This window comes from Anoplophora glabripennis, unplaced genomic scaffold, assembly GCF_000390285.2.
Source record: "Anoplophora glabripennis isolate ALB-LARVAE unplaced genomic scaffold, Agla_2.0 scaffold443, whole genome shotgun sequence".
NCBI classification, from domain to species: Eukaryota; Metazoa; Arthropoda; class Insecta; order Coleoptera; family Cerambycidae; genus Anoplophora; species Anoplophora glabripennis.
Window position 1 is genome coordinate 403960 of NW_019416591.1, and position 22774 is coordinate 426733.

Consider the following 22774-nt stretch of genomic DNA (forward strand, 5'->3'; position numbering starts at 1 on the left):
CACTGTGTGGCAGGTACCGACTGATACTCCCACCATTTGTGATAAAACACGTACAGAAGTTCTTGGCGCATTTTCCATTATTTGTTGGACATTTTCTTTTAATTCTTCAGTCCGCTTTTTAGGTCGGCCGCTTCCTTCTTTTCTTGTTACACTGCCCGTTTCACGAAAAACATTAACACAACGCTGAACTGCACTTTGAAAAATTTTGTACTCAACAACGCCGGGAAATTGATTTTGAAATTCTATGAAACATTCCTCAATAGAATACTTCCATATTCCATCAATCTTGCGTCCATTTCTAAAGTAGGACTCTATGATAAACACTTTTTGTTCTTGAGAAAACACCATTTTAAACGCTTTTTAAAACGAAAATATTCAAATTGATAGCGGCGATATAGCGCTTTGACAGATGACGTTTAAGTTCATTTGCTATACGCTACGCCCTACGTCCAAATTTTCAGAACCAACTTGACCACGTTTTTATTTGAACGCTCGTTACATTCTTTAGACGAAAGACAATCATTTTACAGTACGCTAAAAATATTTTTGCATACATTTCAAAGAAATAAGAATATGTTACGCATGGAAAAGATTCACATTCAAACTTTTTTTAGATTATAAAAAATATTGTTTAATACTTTTTATAGTGAAAAATGTAAGCGCCATGTTTGTAAATATGTTTTAGTTCTGGGTAATGAATTTGCTGTTGAGCATAACTATTGTCTTACACAAAATTTAAGTCGAGGAAAATGATTGTTGCCAGTAGAAAAAATCGTGCGGATTATATTATATGTATAGTATTGTTTAACAATATTCTTAAATATTTTGAGAAGGAATTATGGTTCACATAAGAAAAGTTTTCTTGAGTCATTTTATTCGAAATTATTTCAAAGATAGGCAAATTTATTATACCTATTTGCCAGGTATTGTTCATAGTCCAGACGGCATTTTTATAGAATCGAATACCTATTGAAAGTTTTTTTTTACGATTTATCTATTTTCTAATACACCGGAAGAAATACTATTTGTTTTCCCGTTTTTTTAATTTGTCTTACGAGGCCATATTCTTTTCTCGTTTGGAATCTCCCCACATTTTAATAATAAAATTGCACCTAAAAATACCACGAAATTAGATGTACACACAGTTGATACAATTTCTACAATCTGAATGCGGAATCGATCTGAACGCCAATTATTTAATTTTTATTTCGCGTTTGTAGCGGCACTTATTGTTAAAAATGCCAGAGGTCGGGAAAAGCCACTTCAAGTACGTTTGTGCGAAGGAACACAAGCCTCGCTGGTCTGTGAATTTTCTAAAACCATGCACGTCAGCGAAATGTATCTAATTGTTGAGGCACAAGGCAGTTCAGAGAAATTCAATCAATAATCATATTTCCCCCATGACCTACATGACGCAGGTGAACACTAGTCAATTTATTTATCATCCGTTTGGCAGTGTCTAAAAAAATGAATCGATGTTTAATGAAATTATAATAACCTAATACAAATTTAGTTGTCAAAATGTGGAATTTGACAGATGAATAGAACTTCCACTAAAATCTCTTCTGACATCTAAAATCGAATCAATCTTTAGAATTTAAATATGTACTGCCACGTAGTTTGGTAATCATTAGAATTCATTAATGATACGGATTTTTCAATTTACATCCATCCATGGCCACATTAAAATTAGTTACGGAATTAGCAATTTATATATGTAATGTCCTTCAAGTTAAAGAAAAAACATAATGAATGCGCGTACAAGAAAAGAAGTTTGCATGAAAACGAAACATGTGTTCGTAAACTAACTTTTAAATCGGTATATAAGATTTCTCCCTCCATGGAAACAGAACGTTCAAAAGTACAAAAACAATTTAGTACGTGTAGCGCATTTCCGTCTCATCGCTCTGTGTGCCCAAGCCTTTAGCCCTCTTATATCCGCAAATTGCCATATTTCCGTAGATACCCTTTTCTGCTGAGCCGTGCGAAACGTGTTCCGTCTACCACCTCGGTTCGTTTATTATTTTATTGTCGTAAATTGTATCTATTTGTATATTGCTCTTCGCATTAAGGATTACTGACCTTTTATCGCTGCTGTTTGCTTCTCTGTTAGACAGGCATCGGTATCGCCTTAGTCTATTTGACACGGTTACCATCGGGAACAAAATTAATCTTCACCTTTGACCTCTCCCCATCTATCGTTCATCCTGATAGTTTACAGCTTAAGGGTCATCTTAAAATTGATTTTCCTTGAAACGCAAAGAAGTAGGTCGGTGTTATGAATATGCATGGTTCGTGAGGTGCCTACAAGGGCGTCGGATTAAAACTGTTCCGCCGAGGAAATTCTCACTGTTCATATTTAATAGCTTTTCTGAGTTTTCTGTATTGTTGCCTATATCCTATATCGGATAGGTCTAATAATAAGACAGAACATATTCTAAATAGATCTAGAAGTCCTGAAATTGACTGTGTTCGCAGCTTTACTTACCTTCAAATAGACTCGATAGTCCAGGGAGTGAAGAGAAAAATAGGGTAAACCTCCGAATATTTTCGGATAGATCAGATTTTTATGAAAATTTGGAATTAAGCTTATTTCACCTTGTAGATGAAAAGTTATATATGCTTGATATGCGCTTCTTATTTTTAGGGGATGAAAACCACCCTTTTTGCTAAAAAACTAAATAAATATCAAAATAGGTGTTGTATAAGCTAAAATCATATCTTAATATATAGAATAAATATCGGGGGTTATAATTTACGTTATTTTTAAGTTTCAACCTTTAAAAAACAACCTGAATGATGAAAATATAAAATTAATAGTTTGTTTGAGCTTAAAATATTTTTGTAGTGCATATATTATAGATAGAAATATTTTCAATAGTTTATGGTATTATAAATAATTTATTACAATATTTCAACCCTTAAAAAACTACCCCTAATAACAAAATATTAAAAATAAATAGTTTGTTTTTAACAGTTTGAAATGATTTGATAGTACAAACTGGATAAATTAAAAATCTTTTACATGTTTATAATACAATTTATAATTTATCGCATTGTTTTGAACCCTTAAAAACCACCTCCAATCCAATACATTTAAAGTTGATAAGTAGAATTATTAAAAGATTAAATGGAAAAAGTGAAGGTATTCTTCATATAGAATGCTCCAAAGTTGTGGATAAGCAAAATATTAATATACTCCCAAAAATTGAAGCGTTAAGGTACCGTTGGTTTTTTAACGATAATTTCCTTAATTTTAAAGCTATTAAGATGCAAAAACGATTTTACGGAAAATTTCGAGAGCTAAAAGTTCTGTAAAATTGAATATTTTTTTAAAGCGTTATTTTTGAGATTTTTGGGGTTAAAGCGTTTGAAGAACTTGACCTTCGCCTTCAGCTGCAAACTTCTAGCAACGACAACTCTGTTAATTTTTATCCTACATAAATAAAAAAAAACAAAATGTTCTGTGAAAAAAAAATTTAAACTTTTATATCCTTGAATATTTTTCGTTATTTTCAAAAATATGTTATTTTTTTTTGGAATTAAGAAAATAATTTTCAATCAAAACGTAAATTTTCAAAAATATGCATTCTAAACTTCTTAAACTTGTATAATATATTGTTAGCACATAAGAAATGTAAATTGTAGAAAGATTACCTTTAATTTTAAATCTCGTGAAAACAGCAGCTTTTGTACCGATTTTTTTTCCGAAAAAGTGAATTAATAGTTTTATTTTGATCATAACTCTGTTAATTTTTATGCTAATGACTTAAAGTCAACTTCATTTTAAAGATTTTTTAAAGTACTTTAAAAAAGTTCTGTGCATTTTTCTTGAAAAATAGATTTTTTTTTAGTTATTTTCGTTAAATGCTTCCAATTTAGTTTATGGGATATGAAATTATCTTCAACCAGCCTCGTCTCAGCACCTATTGTACCTGGATAAATGAAAAAACTCAATCTTTTCCTTTTTCTATAAGCTTCATTTTCTTCGTGTTTTTTTTTTCATATGCCTATTTTCCGAGATATTAGAGAAAAACTATTGGAAAACGTCGTTTTTAAATAAAAATGTACAGTTTCAATCACAAATAACACAATAAAAAATTATTAACTTATCGAAAAATGTTCAAATATAAACCACACTTGTTTTTTTTTTAATAGAATATTTGTCTCTTTATATTTGGCTAGTATACATGTCATATATCTGATTTGGAAGTTTTTGGTTTATTTACACAATAAATAAATTTAAAAAAATCTAAATATTCTTAAACGTATATAATATGTATACGCTTTCAATTCGTAAAATTAAGACATTTTCGTGAAAAAGTACATGGTTACTTAATGCTGCTGTCCGCTTATGGATAATAAAAACATCTGAACCAATTGTACTGCTGTTTTCATACTTTATAGTTCCTTCTACAGTTTCTGTTATAAAATTGTTTCATAATCGTTAAGTGTCATAAACGAAAAGAAAGAGCAAACGAGACCACTGACTTAAGTTTTTTTTCCGATAATTCGAATATCGTAAGGTTCTTCGATTTTGTTAAAATTGGCAACTGGCCGTTCGGATGAAGAAACCTGGAAAATAGTTACATATAATTAGCAACAAAGCTATGACATAACTCTGAGTATGGCGGTTTTAAGTAATAAAGTAGGTCGAGCAGACAAACGTTTCTGCACGAGTTACCTACATAGGACATTAATTTTATTTATATGGATTTAATTAGTTGCGCGCGTTTCGTCACAATCGGCGTGCAATTCTATTAATTCTCTGTTTTTTGCTGTTACAAACGATTTTCTCCACCTTTCGAAAAGCGTATGTCACAAGTAGTTTCCTCATCCTTAGGTATACCTGGTGTCCCGAAATTAATGCAACAAAATTTGGTCGTAGATTGTTAAGACTTTAGAAGACCCGTATTTTTTATTTTTGCCAAATGGCCCCCTCTTTCGGAGATACAGCCCCTAAGAATAGTCTGTTTTTATATCTCAGAACCCTGTTGTACGAGAATCTCTAAATTTGGTACACAGGGGTTTTATGACATGTGGAATCTGATGGTGCAACGTTTTTTGACGGGGAACCCCCTTAAGACCCTTTTTCGTGGGCCCCCTTGTCTTTGGAGCCAAAAAAATTTGGTCGCATAATTGGATTTCTTAAAAATTATTAGTTTGCTAGAAAGCCATTGAATTTAGAAACTTTTGTTGCATTAATTTCGGAACACACTGTATAACGTTGCTTTTTTTCTTTTAACTGCGCATTTCGTGTAAAAAACTAGCCACAAAAATTAGAATTAAAAAAATCCTAAATTTTTAAGTGATTTTCAAGTTTTTTTACTATACAGTTCTTAAAGTACATAAAACCTAAGTTTTTTCTGCATTCAGTTAAACTGGAATAGCGTTGCGATGTATTTTTCCCATTTAACCCTGTAATCACAGTTCGCCAGTTTCAATTTTGGATGATTAAAAAATTTCCGCCAACTAATGCGTTGAAAATTACTGTCCGCGTACAGAAATAGAGACGGACTAGTTAACACGGTTTCTGGACTCATTCAGTCGGCTATTTAGATACTGTTCTTTTTTATTTTGACGCGAAACATGCATTCGACCCCCTGCCAGATTGAAAATTTGCTAAATTTATCGTGCGCGAGGTTTCAGGTTGCTTTAACTTCATTATGCGTTAAGACTGGCGTTTCGTAGACAAGAATTCGCACTTTAGTGAGACAATGATAGAACAAGAAAATCCCTCTAACTTCCAAACTATAGACCTATAGAAACTTGTTACCTGCCAGGTTTACCAGTTTTATCTTATCATTAGCCCTTAAAAGTGGCCCTCCTTCAGTAGGGGGTGGGTTACCCCCTACCATTGTATCAGTACCAGGTCTGTCAACTGGCCCTTATAATTATTAAATGTGCGTAGTGCATCCTGTGTATTCGTCTTGATAAAACGGTACAAATTTCGGATTTTTAGCACGTCAATAAAAATAAACGTGTATTAATAGTCTCAGTATTTACAGTTCGCAGTGTACAGAGAAGTGCAGGTATTAATAACTGCGGGATGGATATTTTCAGAAGAATGCTGAGATTCTTTCGGTAAATACAAATCAGTTGTATGTTTAGTGGATGTTTGTGTAAAGGAGTATGCTAATTATCTTTAATTATTTGCTTTACCAACTATTCGGGTCGCTGTTTACGCTTTTTAAGATATTTTTGTATGTTTTTCTGCTGTTATGTACAGTAGAAAATGTTTGAATTGAGTACAACCTCGTCGTCTTTGAAAATATGGAAAAATGAAATGTATTCATTAAGTTTCTTATAGAACACTCTGTATATTTTAACATATTCTGATACAACGCATTCTCAGGAATACACATATACGTATAAGGTTTAAAATATATGTCTTTTATTAACAGTAATTTTTTAATATGTAAAATATATATAGAAAAATATAACGAGTTGCTACCTATATCTTTGCAATGCGAAGCTCAATTTTTTTTAACCAATTGGATTGCTCATGAAAAATTAGTTGATAAATCGTATTTCAAAATTGAGGCAAATCTAACATTGAACAGGGATATACGCAGGCAACAACAGTTAACGTAACCGATAAAATTAGTTGACTCAAGTAGATTATATTTTTCACGAAAATAATTGAGGGAATTTAGTATGTATTAATTTTTAAGGATTAGGATTAAAAAGTATTAAAAGCGGTGCCTCCATATATAGTAGCCCGACCAAATGTGTGCCTACAACTATGTATATATTCGTGATTAAAGACAAAAATATCTATGTGATCAGTGTCAGTGATCAACCATAGTTGTTTGTACTTCAGTATACTTGTAGGAATAAATCTGCTTATTGTAATCTACTAACGATAAACAGCAGCAGTGTATTCAGGTGTTAACTATGCTGTCTACAAATGTTTTGTTTCCCCACTGTGTCTTAAATGGCTTTTTAATTAATACATCAAAACCATAGAATTTCGTTTTTTGAAATTTACTTTTCTTTGTATCAAAATATTAATTTTCAATTATATAAATTATAAATACCTAGCTACATTAAATTATTATACGAATATGCTAGAATATTACTCCCTATTTTCAGTTTAACACGCTCCCTAATTGTCGGGAATTAAACGCACTGAAGCTTTGGAAGTGGACCTTTGATTATAAAAAAAATACTGTAATAAAAAGGAACAAAATGTTATTAGCTGTTAAGACAGTCGAGTTTTGAGCATAAACAAATGTGTACCAGCTGTTTCATGCAATACTCCGGGGAAAAAGTCCGGGGAAAGAGTTTGGGGTAAAAGTCCGGAAAAAAGTTCGGGGAAAATCTCCGGTGCTTTGTAGCTGACTTAATATAAGTTAAAAAAGCAAAAATAAGTCAAAAATGGTTCGTTTTTAGAATAAAATAGGATTTTTTTAGAATCTCCACAGTGAGTTACAAGCAGTGACTTTATAATCAAATTTAGTAAATGTTTATTTTTAATCGGACAAATCGTTAAATATAATTTCATCACAATCGGAAAAATTTAATAAAATATGTTTTTTCAAATATCAACACTAAAAAATCCCATGAATAATCGAAACATAAACCGAAACATCCTGTATAAAGATAGTATAATGGCTATAAAACATTTAAATTCATATGAATTAAATTTTATGGAATTAATACTTTTTAAATTTGACCCTATATTGATTATAAACATGGGCGTAGTTAAGAGGGAAAAGGGGTGAAGAAAAATATTTTTGCAGTTTATAATTTTGTTTAAAATACCAACGTTTTGCAATATGTATTTTCTTTTTGCAAAAACCCAGAAATAAATAATAAAAATTAAAAATTAACTTCTCTCATGCCTACCCACTTGATATTATAGGTATTATAGGTATTATTTGCAATTATTGGTATAATTCAGTAGAAATATCAGTAATATCTCTATTATTTTGTACTTTAAGATTCAAAAAATACAAACTTATAAAGTCGGTCTTTATATGTTCCCAAGTTGTAAGCATATGAAATTATATATATATAGTAAAACAGATTTAAATTCTTAAACCAAATACAAATTTATCTTATTTCACAAGTCTTTTGCTAAGTCCTAAGTCCCTCGTGAGGGTGTTTTTGCATTTTTGCATTTTTTTACATTTTTTGTCTTAAAACTAAGTCTACTATAATTATGCTTTCAAAATTTGGACGTAACGATACGCAACACCCTGTATGCTCTGCCTCGTCCACTGAAAAGAATATGCAAATATTAGTGCTTTGTGGCAGATAGTATTTTATATTCGACTTACTTCAAGGTTAATACGTAAAACCTAACGGTTAACACGCTATATATTTTGTTTATGCCTGATGTATCCTAAAAAAATTGATACACAAAGAGATAAGATAACAATTAGAAATGTATTACTTATATATTGCGCGCAATGTAATTTTGGTATAGTCTCAGTCACAGATATGTGCAAATAATACATTATTAGTAGATAAAATAAAATAAATCCGAAAATGTTTCTGTTTGTTGACTTGCTACGCATAACGTTTATTACATACACAAAAAGCACTTATTTTTGTATATGCCTTTATACAGGGTATCCTAAGTAAGCCGAAATCTTCACAGGGTTATTATTCGCATTATTTTTATGAAAAAAAATTATGTAATATTAACATATGTCCAAAAAAGGCCGTTAAGTTAAACATTATTTTTTTCCCGATAATGATATGTGTAAAATACAGTTTCATCGCCTCACCAGAGGCGTACGTGTAGACGATAATATCCAGTTACTTTAAAAAATAGTATACACGCCACTGCCGTTTCTAGTTTTGTGAATATATCTTGTAATCCTCGTTGATTACCCGACATAAGATGTCTGTTAGTATCTTTTCATTTGAAGCTTAGTCCTGGAAGAAAAATTCAATTTTATTGAAAATAATGCAATAATGTATTATATCAATAAATTGTTGACACCTCATTTTGCACCAGAACTAGTCTTAAAGTGAAAAAATGCTAAGGTAGTAAACGAAGATTACAAAAAAAAAAAAACACAAAATCTAAATATGCAAAGACGTGCATATTATTTTTTAAAATGTCATAATGGCAGATGTCAGAAAGATATGGAAACAGTTCAGAGCATTGCCGACTGGACTGGACACACTGAAACAAAGTTTACAAAATAAGTTTTATTTGATGGGAATACATCCGGATTTTTTTTGTAGGTGTGACAGGTCCGCATGGCCTGCCGTCGCAGCCAGCCCAAGCAGCGCGAACAGCAGCAGCCAAGTCACCATGGTGAAGACGTTCCAGGCCTATCTACCACAATGTCACCGCACCTACTCGTGCATACACTGCCGGGCGCACCTCGCCAACCACGACGAACTCATTTCCAAGGTTGGTACGAATTTTTTCTCTACATTATTTATAATTCACTTACACTTATCACTACAATGTCCTGTAACAATTAACCAATAGAACATACGTACCTATATCTTTTGCAAGAATCTGAGATGTGTCGCCAGTCGCCACCAATAATTTTAACAGACAAGATATAGCAGTTTGTTACCAGATTTTATTTGTCTTTTTCTCGACATTCTTCGGCATAAGGATCCCATCGAAAGATACGTAATTTCCACTACATAGGCATATCACATTCTCAGGACAAAGCAGTGTTGCGTGAAGAACCTTTATCGCATCCATGTATTTTGAGTGTTGGTACATTAGTTAAATTGGGTGCGTTGAACTCGTCAGCTGTCTTTACGAATAAAGTTGACCTGCGCTACCTAATGTTGGCAATTTAATACAGTCGTGTGCACTATGGTATACGGTTCATATTTAACTTTTGAACAAAGCCAATTTGTTTAAGCTAGCTATTTTTTACCTGCCTTTTGAATTACGTGAAGGAATTAGTTAATTTAAACCTTTCTTTTTTCCTTAGTTTAATTTTATTTTACCCATGTATGTATACAATATCACTAAGCTAAAAATTAGGGAAATCGCTAAAAATCTGTTGGTAAGGTGATGGGGTAGCACAACTGTCAGCGACAATAAAAACAATATTAAACGAGTTTGTTAATAGTCAAGGTTAGCGATTTGTACATTGATTGTTTAGATAACATGCTATAAATTCAATTATCTTCGATAATTGAAAGGAATGGGAGGAAAACCATCATTGTCAGATTCGGCGATTTGTCACAAATTAGGCGATTTTTTCGTCCCAAATCATACTTGTAAAAGTACACCTAAAGCAGCAATTAAAACCAAATGTAAAAAATCTCGATAACTAGAAACTTACATAATTTCTAACCATAATTATTGTATGCGTTATTTTTATTTAATTTGCAAATAGATACATACCTACCTAACTATTACTTTATTATAAACTTTTTAACGCAAATTGATTTATTTTATTTTCGAAAAACTCTTTTATCTGTCACTTACAATTAGACCTGAGCTGTAAACGTAACTGTACCTATTGAAATCTGACGCTAGTAACAGCAAATAACATAAAATTCAGTCCATTTGATTAAGCTCGACATGAATCCCGAGACTGTGCCAATCCAATGCCTACTTGTTAGTCTTGTTACGGTTAATAATAACCTTAGTGTAATAGTAATCACTCTTTATTGATGTGCCAATATGTATTTCACTTCATTATGGCTGCTATTGCGAGAATATTGTGAATTCACGGAGAGTAAGAAACTAAACAACTAAATCGATAATGATGTGAAATATGCAATTGATTCCTATAAAATAAATTTTAATGAAGGCCATTTCATTTTGAAATCTGCAATATTAGTAAATAAATTAAGTATTCTTCTCGAAAACCTACTAATTTGTATTAAAAAAAGTTTTATAGTAGGCAAAATTTCCAGTGTGCATTAAATCCAAGTAATAAATTATTATTACTTTATTCTTAACTTTCCCCAAAATTGTTAAATTTTTTATATTAAGAAAAAAACTTAATTTTAAATAAATTAACCTAAATTCCATTGAGTAGTCACATTTGCCCAATAATGAAGTCAAAACATTTTTAGTGCATTGTTTAAGATATTTTGTTGTTAAATAACCACTACATTGAATTGAAATTATAATTTTGTAAAAAAAAAAGTTTGCCCACTATCATCCCTGGTGGGGATCGAACCCACGACCTTTGGATTAGAAGTCCAACGCGCTATCCGCTGCGCTACAGGGACGTTATATCTATGAGTGCTATAAAAACTCTTTATGCGGAACATTCTGATTACACAAACGTTTTATATATATATTTACTGTTTATAGTTTTTCTTGGTTTTAACATTTGTAATTGATTGATCAATTTAATGACTGTGTTATTATTTTTTAGTGGGTAGATACTGTAATAATTGAAAAAAATAATAAATATTAATATTTCTTCTTTGACAACTTTGACGCTGCACAATAACAAAATGAAACGCATTGGCGTGGCCGTTATTTCGTTGTTTTTCAAAATTTCGAGGTTTCTAAAAACAATATACCTAGAACATCTAAGCTTCCTACAACTTGAAATAAAGAAATAGAACATAATATGTATATGTAGGTATTCTAGAAACACTGAAATAAATTAGTAAATAAATGTATAAATATAAATGTATAAATGTATGTATGTACTGTATGCCACTATCGCTACACTATATTAATTTTCTTTTCTTTTTTTAGTCATTCCAAGGCAGCCAAGGTCGAGCTTATTTGTTCAATTCAGTGTAAGTATTATTAGTAGATAGATAGGTAAATGGCATGTTGCTCCCTTACATTTGAATTTGTCAGTCAGTAGTGGCGCGTAAATTGAAACAGTCGGGCAAAGCTATTAAAAAATATGCATAATGGTTAATAAACGCGCTCGAGTATTTATTATTATAATTTTTTTTTACAGAGTAAATGTGGGTTGCGGACCCGCGGAAGAGCGAGTTCTATTAACAGGTCTTCACGCCGTTGCCGATATTTATTGCGAATGTTGTAAAACCACCTTAGGTTGGAAATATGTGAGTATATTTACATTTGTCATAAATTAAACAGAATATTTTATCACATAGCTCGAGATTGTGAGGCAGTTCATTAAGCTCCCGTTTTGTAAATAGATAGATGTGTATTGTAATAATTGTTTCTTTAGACAAGGTGTAGGTATCAAAAAACATATGCGCCATCGCTTGTTGGAATTTTCCTTATCCAAAAATAAGTCAAATAATTTCTATTACTTAACGTGAACAATTTCCTTCTTCAATTATGATTATAAAACGTTTTAGGTTTTCTAATTTTTTTTTTAATTTTTATTTTTCAAAATATCCTCGAACGAGTTTAGTAATTTGAATGGATTTTGAATTTAAAATAGCGCATATTTCAGCACCAAAAAGGTGTAGACAACTCAACCAGAGGCATGAGTTCAAGCCGCATCAAAGTAAATTTGTAAAGGCCATTGACTTTTTTCGGTTTCTGATGAAACAATGATGTGCACAATTAGTACATAATAAGAGTTCCTTCTACTTATTTTCGCGTTTACTTTCGCTATAAAGATAAATACAATTTTATTATACAGGGTGTTTCATAACTCTACCGACACAAAGCAAGCACGTGTAGAGGATCTTAAAATATGCAGATTTGTTATGTAATATTTTTTTCTGAGATGTACCATTGAAGAGATATTGGCCTCTGAAGATTAAATTTTGCAAAAAAATAATGTTTTAAAAATGCCTTAATATAGACCAACGAAATTTGGCACATGATGAAAAATAACACATGAAATCATAACCTACTAGTCGTAAAACTACATACTTTACTTCGAGGGGTGTACCACTCAGCAGTAAAACGTACACCTACTTAAATTACTTAAAATTACCTCGCTACTTATCAGTAATTTTTATATTTTTTCTATATAATTTCGTAAATTTGTAGACTTTTTCACATACTTATATAAGAATTAATAGAATTCTTCAAATAATTTTTGTAATTCTGTTATAATTTTTAATAATGTATGTAATTTCATAACCTAATTATTTTCGAAAAGGAAACATTTGTTTTACAAGTAACTGCACTTATTTGCATACTTCTTTAAAAAGGTGAAAATATTAGATAGATAATTTTATTAGTTGGAAGTAATTGTACGAAAATTTATTTGAATTTGCTAAAATAACATTACAATAAAGTAAAAAAACTACAAAAGCTAATAATTAATAAATATGTAGGTAAAACATTGTGAGTGTAATTCCACGTTGGTTGATGTATTAATCCACAGAGTGGTGAGTTTCACACAATATTATATACCTATATTTACAGTGTATTCCCGAATGGGGTACCGCACTCTTGTAAACTTTTTTATTGTTGATATTTTGAGAAAAAGTTATTCTCAATAAAAAGTTTTGCTTATCTTGGGAAGCCATGGACAGTAATCAAATTTGTAATAAAACATACCAGCCATCCAAAATATTTCAAAATGTTTAGTTTAGTTTAGTTTAGTTTAGTTTATTTATTTTGCATATAGACATTAATACATGTATGTATAGCAATAGTCAATATAATGATACAGTAAAACTGTACACTATTATTACATATAAAAAAAAATAATTGTAAATATAAAAACATTAAACACAAAAACAATTTCAAAAAACAAACAAAACAAAAAAGGAAACAATGAAATTTCCCCTACGCAAAGTGCCTGTAATTTTTGTTTTCATTAAAAACTGTATTTAACAAAGTTGTTCGAGAACTCAAGAAATACTTAAATGTGGGATTTAGTAAAAAAGAAGGATAATCACATTTTGCAACTAAAAAGACGTCACAATTTTTAAGTATCCTACATAGCATATAATTACTATGGATATTTATTTAACTATTTCCTTATTAATGTCAAAATCAACATATTTATTTTTATTAACTGCCCAGAATAATTTTTATTAATAATGCTAATCCTGGTGCAACGAATCTATCTTATGGTGTTATGGAATCGGTTATGTTTCATATCGATATGTAATAAAAATTTTTGATGAAAAATATCCAAATGTAACTGTAACTCGTAGAGCAGATCGAAAGCTAATTATAAAATTCGATACCACTGGTGATGTAAAGAACATTGAAAAGATAAAAAAAGAATACAATGATAACGATGTTGCTACTGTTGTAGTTGTAAACTCTATACAAGAAAATTCAGGAAAACGTCAAAAAACATAAATATTAGTTGATCTTATATTCAAAAAATTTTAGAATGTTATAAAATATCAATTTAAACTAGTGTTTAATTGTAAATAGCTTGATGGAAATGACAGTCGTTGTTTGGACTTTTTTTTAACAATGGGCGAGAAATTGAAAACATATTCTTTCATCACAATATGTTACTACTTACTGACGAATCAACATTCACAACTAATGGCGTGGTTTCCTCTCAAAATTGTAGATACTGGGCTAAAAATGTTCAAAAAAAATAAATGTCTGGTGCGGCATAACATATCATAAAATAATTGGTTCTTATTTTTTGGAAGAAAATCTTCATCGAAATTCGTATTTGGAAATTCTCAATAATTTTGTTTTGGCAGAACTAGATAGCGAAAATTTGAATGCAGAAGAAAACTAATATTTCAACACAACGAATGCCCTGCACGGTATGGACCAATATCTTGGCTTTCACAGTCACCCAACTTGTCCCCATTAGATTATTTCTTAGGGCATACCTAAAGCTTACTTAAGCAGAAAATGGACAAGGAATTTTTAAAGAGATTAGAAAAATATGTATTACTTAAAGGTTTATAAATTAAATAGGACTTGCTTCATTGTTGGTATTAATTTCAGTTCTAATTTGTTATTTCTATTTTTTTTTAATTAGAAAAGCTACTTTTATTTGGTTTTCAGGCTATTTTTATATAATATTCAATTTAAAATAAATGTTTACTTTATTTTTTATAATTTCTGTACCGTCATACTTTATTATTTTCCCAATAAACTACTCTTTATCGTAAAATTTTGCAATATTTTTGTTTGGTTCCTTCCGTTACGAATTTAGAAACACAATTTGTTTTATTAGTAAGATTTTTATTTTTATTGTTATTTTACCACACAAATTTTCACTATGAACAAACTAGACTGTTTTTTCAACAGTATCTAGGTAGGTAAATGTAGGCAAAGCAACAGAAGTTAGTCCGTATCTCTACGATGTTTTCATGAAAACTGAATGAAATATTTTTATTTATATTTTATTTAAGTACTTTCAGTAATTTTAAAGAATAATTTTGAAAATCTTTGCACTCTATCAGGTAATTTTTTGTACTTTTTGTAATTTAATACGTACTTGTTGTAATTTCATACATACTTTTTGTAATTTACCAAAGAATTTGGTAATTTTTATACTTTAATAAATGATTTCTATACTTTTAAAATAGTTTTAAATTATATCTCAAAAGTACACCAAAAATTACTTGTGGCACACCCCTCGCTTTACTTTTTGTCCAATTTAATTAGTAATGAAGCTGTTTCACAAAATCCCGATTTTCTTAAAAACCGCAATTTTTTTGGAAAAACTTAGGAGTAAAAAAAATTATAAGTAAAATTTCCTATAGTACTGGTAAAGCTTAATAATAATGTGCATACAGTGTATACTGATAAAAAAAATTGATATAATCCGGTCCTCATCGGGCTTTCATAAAAATTCTTATTTTTACCAATTAAAGATAAATAATTTGGTTTCTCTATGTCAATTAAGGCATTACTGAAACATTCTTTTCAAAATTTAACACTCATCTTCAACGGTACATCCCAGAAAAAAAGTTACATAACAAATTGACACATTTTAAGATTTTATACATGTGCCTGCTCTGTGTAGGTAGAGTTGTGAATCACCCTTTATTTTTTTTGGGGTTGGAAAATATGACAAATTTTTAGTTATAATAAAAAAAATACATAAAAAACAAAAAATACTCTGAGAGATGTATCAAATTATTGTGACAAACATTTAACATTAACATGAACTGATTAGTACACACCCTTCATAAATGACTACAAGCCACGTGACCAGTAATTTTGTTTCTCTTATTGACAATTAATTTTAGTAAATTATAAAGTTATTGAAACAATAAAGTTACGATAGAACACAAAATTTTGTTGCAATGTAATTTTTTGTAACCATTTATGAAGGCTGTTTATAAGATGTGGAAATTCTTAATAAGATAAGATACTTTTTGCTGTTTCAATTTTCTATTACAATTTCCTTTTTCTGTACAAATAGGTTAGTTTGACAAATTTAAATCACATGGGTGCCGTGAAGATAGCATAGGTAAATTATTTTTTGCTCATTCACTATATATTTTTGGCATATTCTTCTTCCATAATTAGTTCATACTTTAAGTTTTGAGCATACGGACCCTGTCATTGAAGCTTAACGATCATGCAAGACGGTGTTAAAAATTTTTTATAACAAAAATCAATAATAAGTATAGACGAGTAGAAAGAGAATTTGTTACATTTATTGTGTGAAATCTACAGAGCTGGTAACATCCCGTGTTGTTGTTTTTTCAGGAACACGCGTTCGAATCCAGCCAGAAATACAAGGAGGGCAAGTTTATCATAGAGCTAGCACATATGATCAAAGAGAACGGCTGGGATTGACAATATTGAAAAATCCAAAATTGTGACCTACTCGAGATGCCCGTAAAGGCTCTCAAAAATAAACAGACAACCTCTTATAGACTCACGTTAAATAATAACTTTTGTTTCCTCGACTGGACCTAAACGGCCCGAGAAGATCAAGTGATAAGGACTAAAATAGTTATGTTCGAGACGAGAGAAAGTTCATGTGTCTGGACCTACGCGTTTAAGTTTTCTCCATATTGCGCAATAGTTAATAAGTTCATCACCGGATAGTCGAAGGGCGAATGTTTCTGCTGGGAGGAACCGGAAGTAACTTGGTCGTCATTAAAGTTTCTGAATGTCGTCAGCTTGGTAGCAAGGCACCTTTTCTCACCAAATCTTCTACCCCTTACTCCAATTATTCACATAGGGAACAATGTGCAATGTTCTAACGTAACCCAAACCTTCATTTGTATACAATAAAAAAAAAGAACAAGTTCAAGCTCTCCGCAAAGCATTCTGTGTTAGAAAAAAAAAAACTTTGTCTGTGTTAATGAATCTGTGGTAAAATGACGAAGAATGGATCTATGGTGCTTAACTGGAGCACCCTTGCACTGTTGTCAAATTATTTAAAGACATTTCAGAGCGTGACAGAGCGTATAAAATTGCCACGTTCGCAACAAATATGAAAATTAACAGTGTGTTATAGGAAATAATTTATTTATATAACTGATACGTGTAACACTGGTTTTCGAGTTAAGAGTTATATTTTTAACGCGTCAGCGGGGTCCGAACCGACGGTACCGGATGGGACAACATTTACAACTTTTTTCGGTTGCCTATAAATCTTCCCAAGATGCCGTATTACGTACCCCATTCATGATTTTTGGAAATGTTTATGCCTATCGAGAGAGGTGTGTAGACTAATGATTTTGTTCCCAACGAGTTGATCAGAGGGAAACCATTTTTCATTTTACGGAAGAAAAATCATTAGAATATTTCACTTTTGTTCTAAAAAGTGATTCGAAATACAGTACCTAATAGATTTTATCCTTATAACTCGACAATATACTATTTATTTTGTTAGGCGGCAGATATAAAAATTTTTAAAGCTTTTTGGGAAACGATTGAAAAATAATTTGTGGCATATTTTTATTTCTGAAAAACTAAATACTCCTTGTCAGAACCAAATAAAAATTTTCTCTGTACGTAAAATGGTTTTTTCATATGTGGTATTAAACAATTTTTGAAGATAATCGGCCTATTTTGAAATTTTTTGTTTTGATAAATCACTAAATTGCAAAATTGAAACCGATCATCAACAAATTTGGGACATTAACGTACATTTTATATAAAATCACATTAATTCCCCAAAATATCAAATTTTTGCTCAAAAATTTTCTGTCGGTGCCATGAACTATTTATACATGCATTAATTAACAATTATTGGGTTTTGAGGATAAAATTGACTAAGTATTACATTTCTAATTATTCCAGAATTCAGGGCACCCTGTATATGGTGGCTCACTTAAAACTACATTTTTGTACATTTGAACACACCCAAAATCTTTAAACGAGAATTACTTCACAAAATTGAGAATAAAAAAGTTTTCCCTCTTTTCAATACACCGTATATATTATCATTAACACACATCCGTTTATTATCGTTTCTAATTTATGTGCACTGTGTATTAGCAAGGTGACACCTGCAAATAATTGTGTTTTAAAAGAATGTAGAGAGGTATTATAAATCCTTTCGTATAATTCGTGTCCAGATAAAGTTTCTTATCACCCGTTTTAGACAAGTATTGCCAAAAATGCCGTGTGATAAGGGTATAATAAATCTTCCATCAGCAACTACTTACAGTGGTGTGATGTAAGGACGGTGGCGTCGATAGAGGTTCGATTCAAATTCAGATTTAACATATCAGATTTGATATTTGACAGTAGTTTGCGTTTGGATTTTAATTGAATTATGTTAAAATCGTTTACAAAAGTAAAATACTTTATAAAAAAAAATGTGTAAACTATTGAATTCCAGATGTTAATTCTGACTCTCTATTAAATAAATGTATCAATCAAAATGGCTGTGACCAGTGTTGGAAAGGCAAAAATGTTCTCAACGTGTGCTTTTTTTTAACTACTTTTTTATGAAGCACTTAAGAAAATTTTTGAGAAAATCGGAGAATATTCAGCATTCTCATGAAAATGTTCAAGAACAATGAAAATTTTCATAATTTTAAAAAATTATAACATTTCGTTATAATTTATATTATTTTGTAACAATTATATCATGTAGAACATAAATTTGCAGGTAATGCTTATTTATTCTTGTTTAATCCAAGCAAATTAGATTTTTACGTACCAAAATTTAGTTCAGTAAACAGACATGTAAAAATTAGAAAATATTCCGTAGAATTGAATGTTTACTCCAACATATTGTTAGGGCTTCATTTTCAAAAGGCTTCTAAAGTTCGTAACAGTTTTTTTCATTAACAAAAAAAGCTAAATATTAAAAAAAATTGTTTTAGACAAAAGTTGTAAAACTTTTTATAAAAAAAATTTTGAGGACACCCCGATGTCAATTGATAAACAAATGTATTAGTTATTGCAAAATGAAACGGCTAAAAATCCCATTTATTTAAAATTTCTATATCTTTAAAATGAAAAAAGGTTTTATTATGAAACTTTCAGAAGATGTAGTCCTTGGCAAGTCGAATAAATGCATTTTTGTGAAATTGCAAAATATTTGATATATTTTGCAAAAATTGAATTTTTGGAAAAAATAATTTTTTTTTCAAGTTTCAGTAAATCATACAGTAATGCACTTATGTCATCTTGGGCTTAGAATTTTCTCTAAGGGTTGTAGTTGCAAATTGTGTGCGTATTGCAAAATAATTGGAAATATGCGAAAAATCTACCGAAACTTTTCTGGGTCGAAAAATATAGATCTTTTTCTTATCATTGAAATTTAATTGCAATGACGTTATTGCCATTTGACAGCTGGCATTTTTTCACGAATTTAAAAAAATGTCCTACGACCAACAGGAGCCGAGAATTTTTTTTTTTTTTTTTCAAAAATTCGCTGTGGCCTCATTTATTAATATTAAGATCTGAAATAGTATAAAATTCAAGTATTCAACATGTCGTTGAATACTTTTACATCAATAAAAAAAAATGGTCCTCAATGATTGACCTCCTGTTTTTTACCATAAACTTAATTTTGTTGGGCCTCGTAGAATGCTTGCTCCGCTCGACACGTTGATGCGCGAGGTGGGGGGATAAAGATTTTGACAGTAGTTTCAGTTAGTGTTCAGTGTGTCTGCTTAATTTTGAACAATTGAATGTTGATACATAGGATCGACAAATACAACAGCCGCGTCTTTTTTTTGGAAAATCTATCAAATATTTTGCATTTTTTTACTTGCCAAGGAGTGCATATTCTGAAAGTTTTGTAAAAAAGTCTTGTTTCAATTTAAAGATATAAAAGTTTAAAAAAAATGGGATTTTTAGCCGTTTTTTTACAATAACTAATACATTTGTTTATCACTTGACATTGGGCTGGCCTAAAAATTTTTGTTATAAAAAGTTCTACAACTTTTGTCTAAAACATTTTTTTCTAAAATGATTATTTGTTTTTTAAATGAAAAAACGGTATTTTACGAAATTTGAACGCCATTTTGAAAATGAAGCCCTAACAATCAGTTAGGGCAAAGTAGTTCATTCAATTCTACAGAATTTTTCCTAATTTTTACTTGTCTGTTTACTGAACTAAATTTTAGCAAAAAAAAACGAGGTATTTTCGATAATCTGACTGGCCTAGTTTGTAATTGATGAAAATTCTTCACAAATAAATTCTCACGCATTTTGCAACACTAGCTGTGTCATTATTGTCACACCACTGTCCTTACAATGCCACTGTACTACTACCAACGCGTATATTCAGCTGCTAACTCTTCAAGGAGAACCTATAACGGCTAAATAACTAGTTGGTTTACATAAAAAAATATATTTATTTTCATTTTCAACTATACTCCGCGGACGAAATTATAGAGAGTGACTCATCGCTAGCTTTTGGACTAGTAAGGGGGATGAAGCGTGCCGGGAACGAAAATCCATTGGCATGTCTGCGTAAAAGGCAACAAGATATAGAAAATATTGAAAAAATAATAAAACATAACATCTAATATGTTTTTACGGTTTGCTATAACCGGCACTTTGATCCATTTTAATTATTACAGCATTTTAAAATGTCCCAGTTGTGTTTTTTTAATTTATAAATTTATTATAGCCATGGAATTAGACCCCCTCGTCTACGCTTATGCTATGACGTTTCTCAGGTCGGGTTAAATCATGTCCGTTTACACCCACTAAAAAAGCATTTCCCTATTCCCTACCAAGTGCAAAAGACAGAGATAGAATATAGATCGACGTTCAGTGTAACTCGGTCTTTAGACGATTATAGATTCTATCGATGTGCGTAGCGAGCGGCACAAAGATAAATAATATTGAACCGTATAAAAATCATTTTATATTTTATACGCATTATGGTAATAGTGTTTTTATATTATGTCTGAATCACTCTCTATAATTTCGACCGCGGAATATACATATATTTTTTTTAGTAGGTTAACGAGACAGAAATTTTAACCACGAAAGTTAATTGAACCAAAATAAAATGCCGATTGTATAACGTAAAAAAGCCCTTTGTAGGAAAAACAAATGAACAAAAATTTACCGGAATTTTATTTCGTTTTAATATCATTTGAATAAATATGGCATGATTTTCATGAAGAATCTATTATAATAATATATATGTGTACAGAGTACTGTCAAGTGCCAGCATTTTCACTGCCGTTGGAAGATTGTTCGTGGGTACCTTAAAAAAAAAGCTACTACAGAAAATAGAAAAGATATTTTAAAATTCTGGTTTAAAAGTAAAAATGGAATTAAGCTTTGAAGTACTTTCGTATTTTTTGTAGTAGAAATGTTTAACGAAATAAGAAAAAAAGGGTAATACACATTTATTTAACACTTCTGTAATTCAGATGTAAACCATATTCTCTAGAAAAGCGAGAATAAAACTTTGCCAAGTTTACAATTTGTAACAATTACTCGGTCTGGAATTGAGAGAAACTACATAAAAAATCAGTTTTCACAGTAAACCATATTTCTGTGTTTAATTTGTTTAAATACTTGTAATAATTATGAATGTATATTGCTGATTTTATTCTAGTAGTTTGTGTATTTGCGTTACCTATTTATACGGAGTCTTCTTAAATGATTACAAGCCTCGCGACTGCCGGGGGTATGCAACCAACATTGCACGGTGTACTGGTAACTAAAGATCACTAAATCTTAAATAAAGACAAAGAATTGTGTCTACACTTGAGGTACTGAGATTGCCCATTGGTTGGATAAAATGTAAAAAATTACAACAGTCACCAGCCAGTGCAACAATGTTGTTTTAACGTAACTTTTAGTCATTTTTAATTTGTTACCGTTCCAGACGAAATACTGGTTGCTTAGCTTATAACAATCTTTTCCGAAGGCCCTGTACATATTTCTAGATTATAATTTTCAGGATTTAACTTTGTTGATCTCAAAGTGTCTAATTCTTTTTTAAATTGTATTTATAATTAACGAAGAAAGCAAACTTGTTAGAGGCGATTATATAAAAAAAAGTACGATTGACACAATAATCCACTATATTTATTTATGCTATAACATGTACTACATATTTTTGTATCTCCAGTATGTATTAATGTAGTTAATCAAATTAATGTAAAAGAATAGTTAGTGGTAACATTTTTGTAACAAAATGTTGTACTGCTAACCGACTAATATCATTTAATATCGATAGATGCATTTAGCCATATTTTCTTAAGGTAGGTGTTTTGAGTTGGCAAAACTGGCAGGAGAGGTATGGCTAAAATTGGTTTATGTAATAATCTGAATGTTATTTTTATTTGTGATAATTCTTTTGTGATATGATTTTTGTCAATATTAAGAATTGCATATTTATTTAAGCAAACGCTGCGGCAGAGGTTTCTGCGCGGTCGAAATTTTTGTAATGACTTCTCGAATAACACGACCAGTAATTCATGGTTGTCTAGCTGTTTATTTTGTCATAAAAAAGTGATATTGAAAAATATAAAAATAAATTATATGAGATATTTTGAAATAATAAAAAGAAATGAATCAAAATTATATTTTTGTACTGGGATC

The 22774-nt window shown here is 30.5% G+C and overlaps 1 protein-coding gene and 1 non-coding gene across 2 annotated transcripts in view; one reads left to right on the forward strand and one right to left on the reverse strand.

The window, feature by feature from the left end:
- Window positions 1-18963, forward strand: part of LOC108909101 (protein yippee-like 2) — a 54889-nt gene extending 35926 nt beyond the window's left edge. The window contains exons 3-6 of the mRNA XM_018713337.1: window positions 9205-9376; window positions 11660-11703; window positions 11874-11982; window positions 16496-18963. Coding sequence (XP_018568853.1) covers window positions 9205-9376; window positions 11660-11703; window positions 11874-11982; window positions 16496-16585 — 415 coding nt within the window. The 3' untranslated portion in view covers window positions 16586-18963. The remainder of the gene's footprint in view (window positions 1-9204; window positions 9377-11659; window positions 11704-11873; window positions 11983-16495) is intronic.
- Trnar-ucu lies at window positions 11106-11178 on the reverse strand. The gene has a single exon. It is a non-coding gene; the product is annotated as a tRNA-Arg (tRNA).
- Window positions 18964-22774: the final 3811 nt, after the last annotated feature.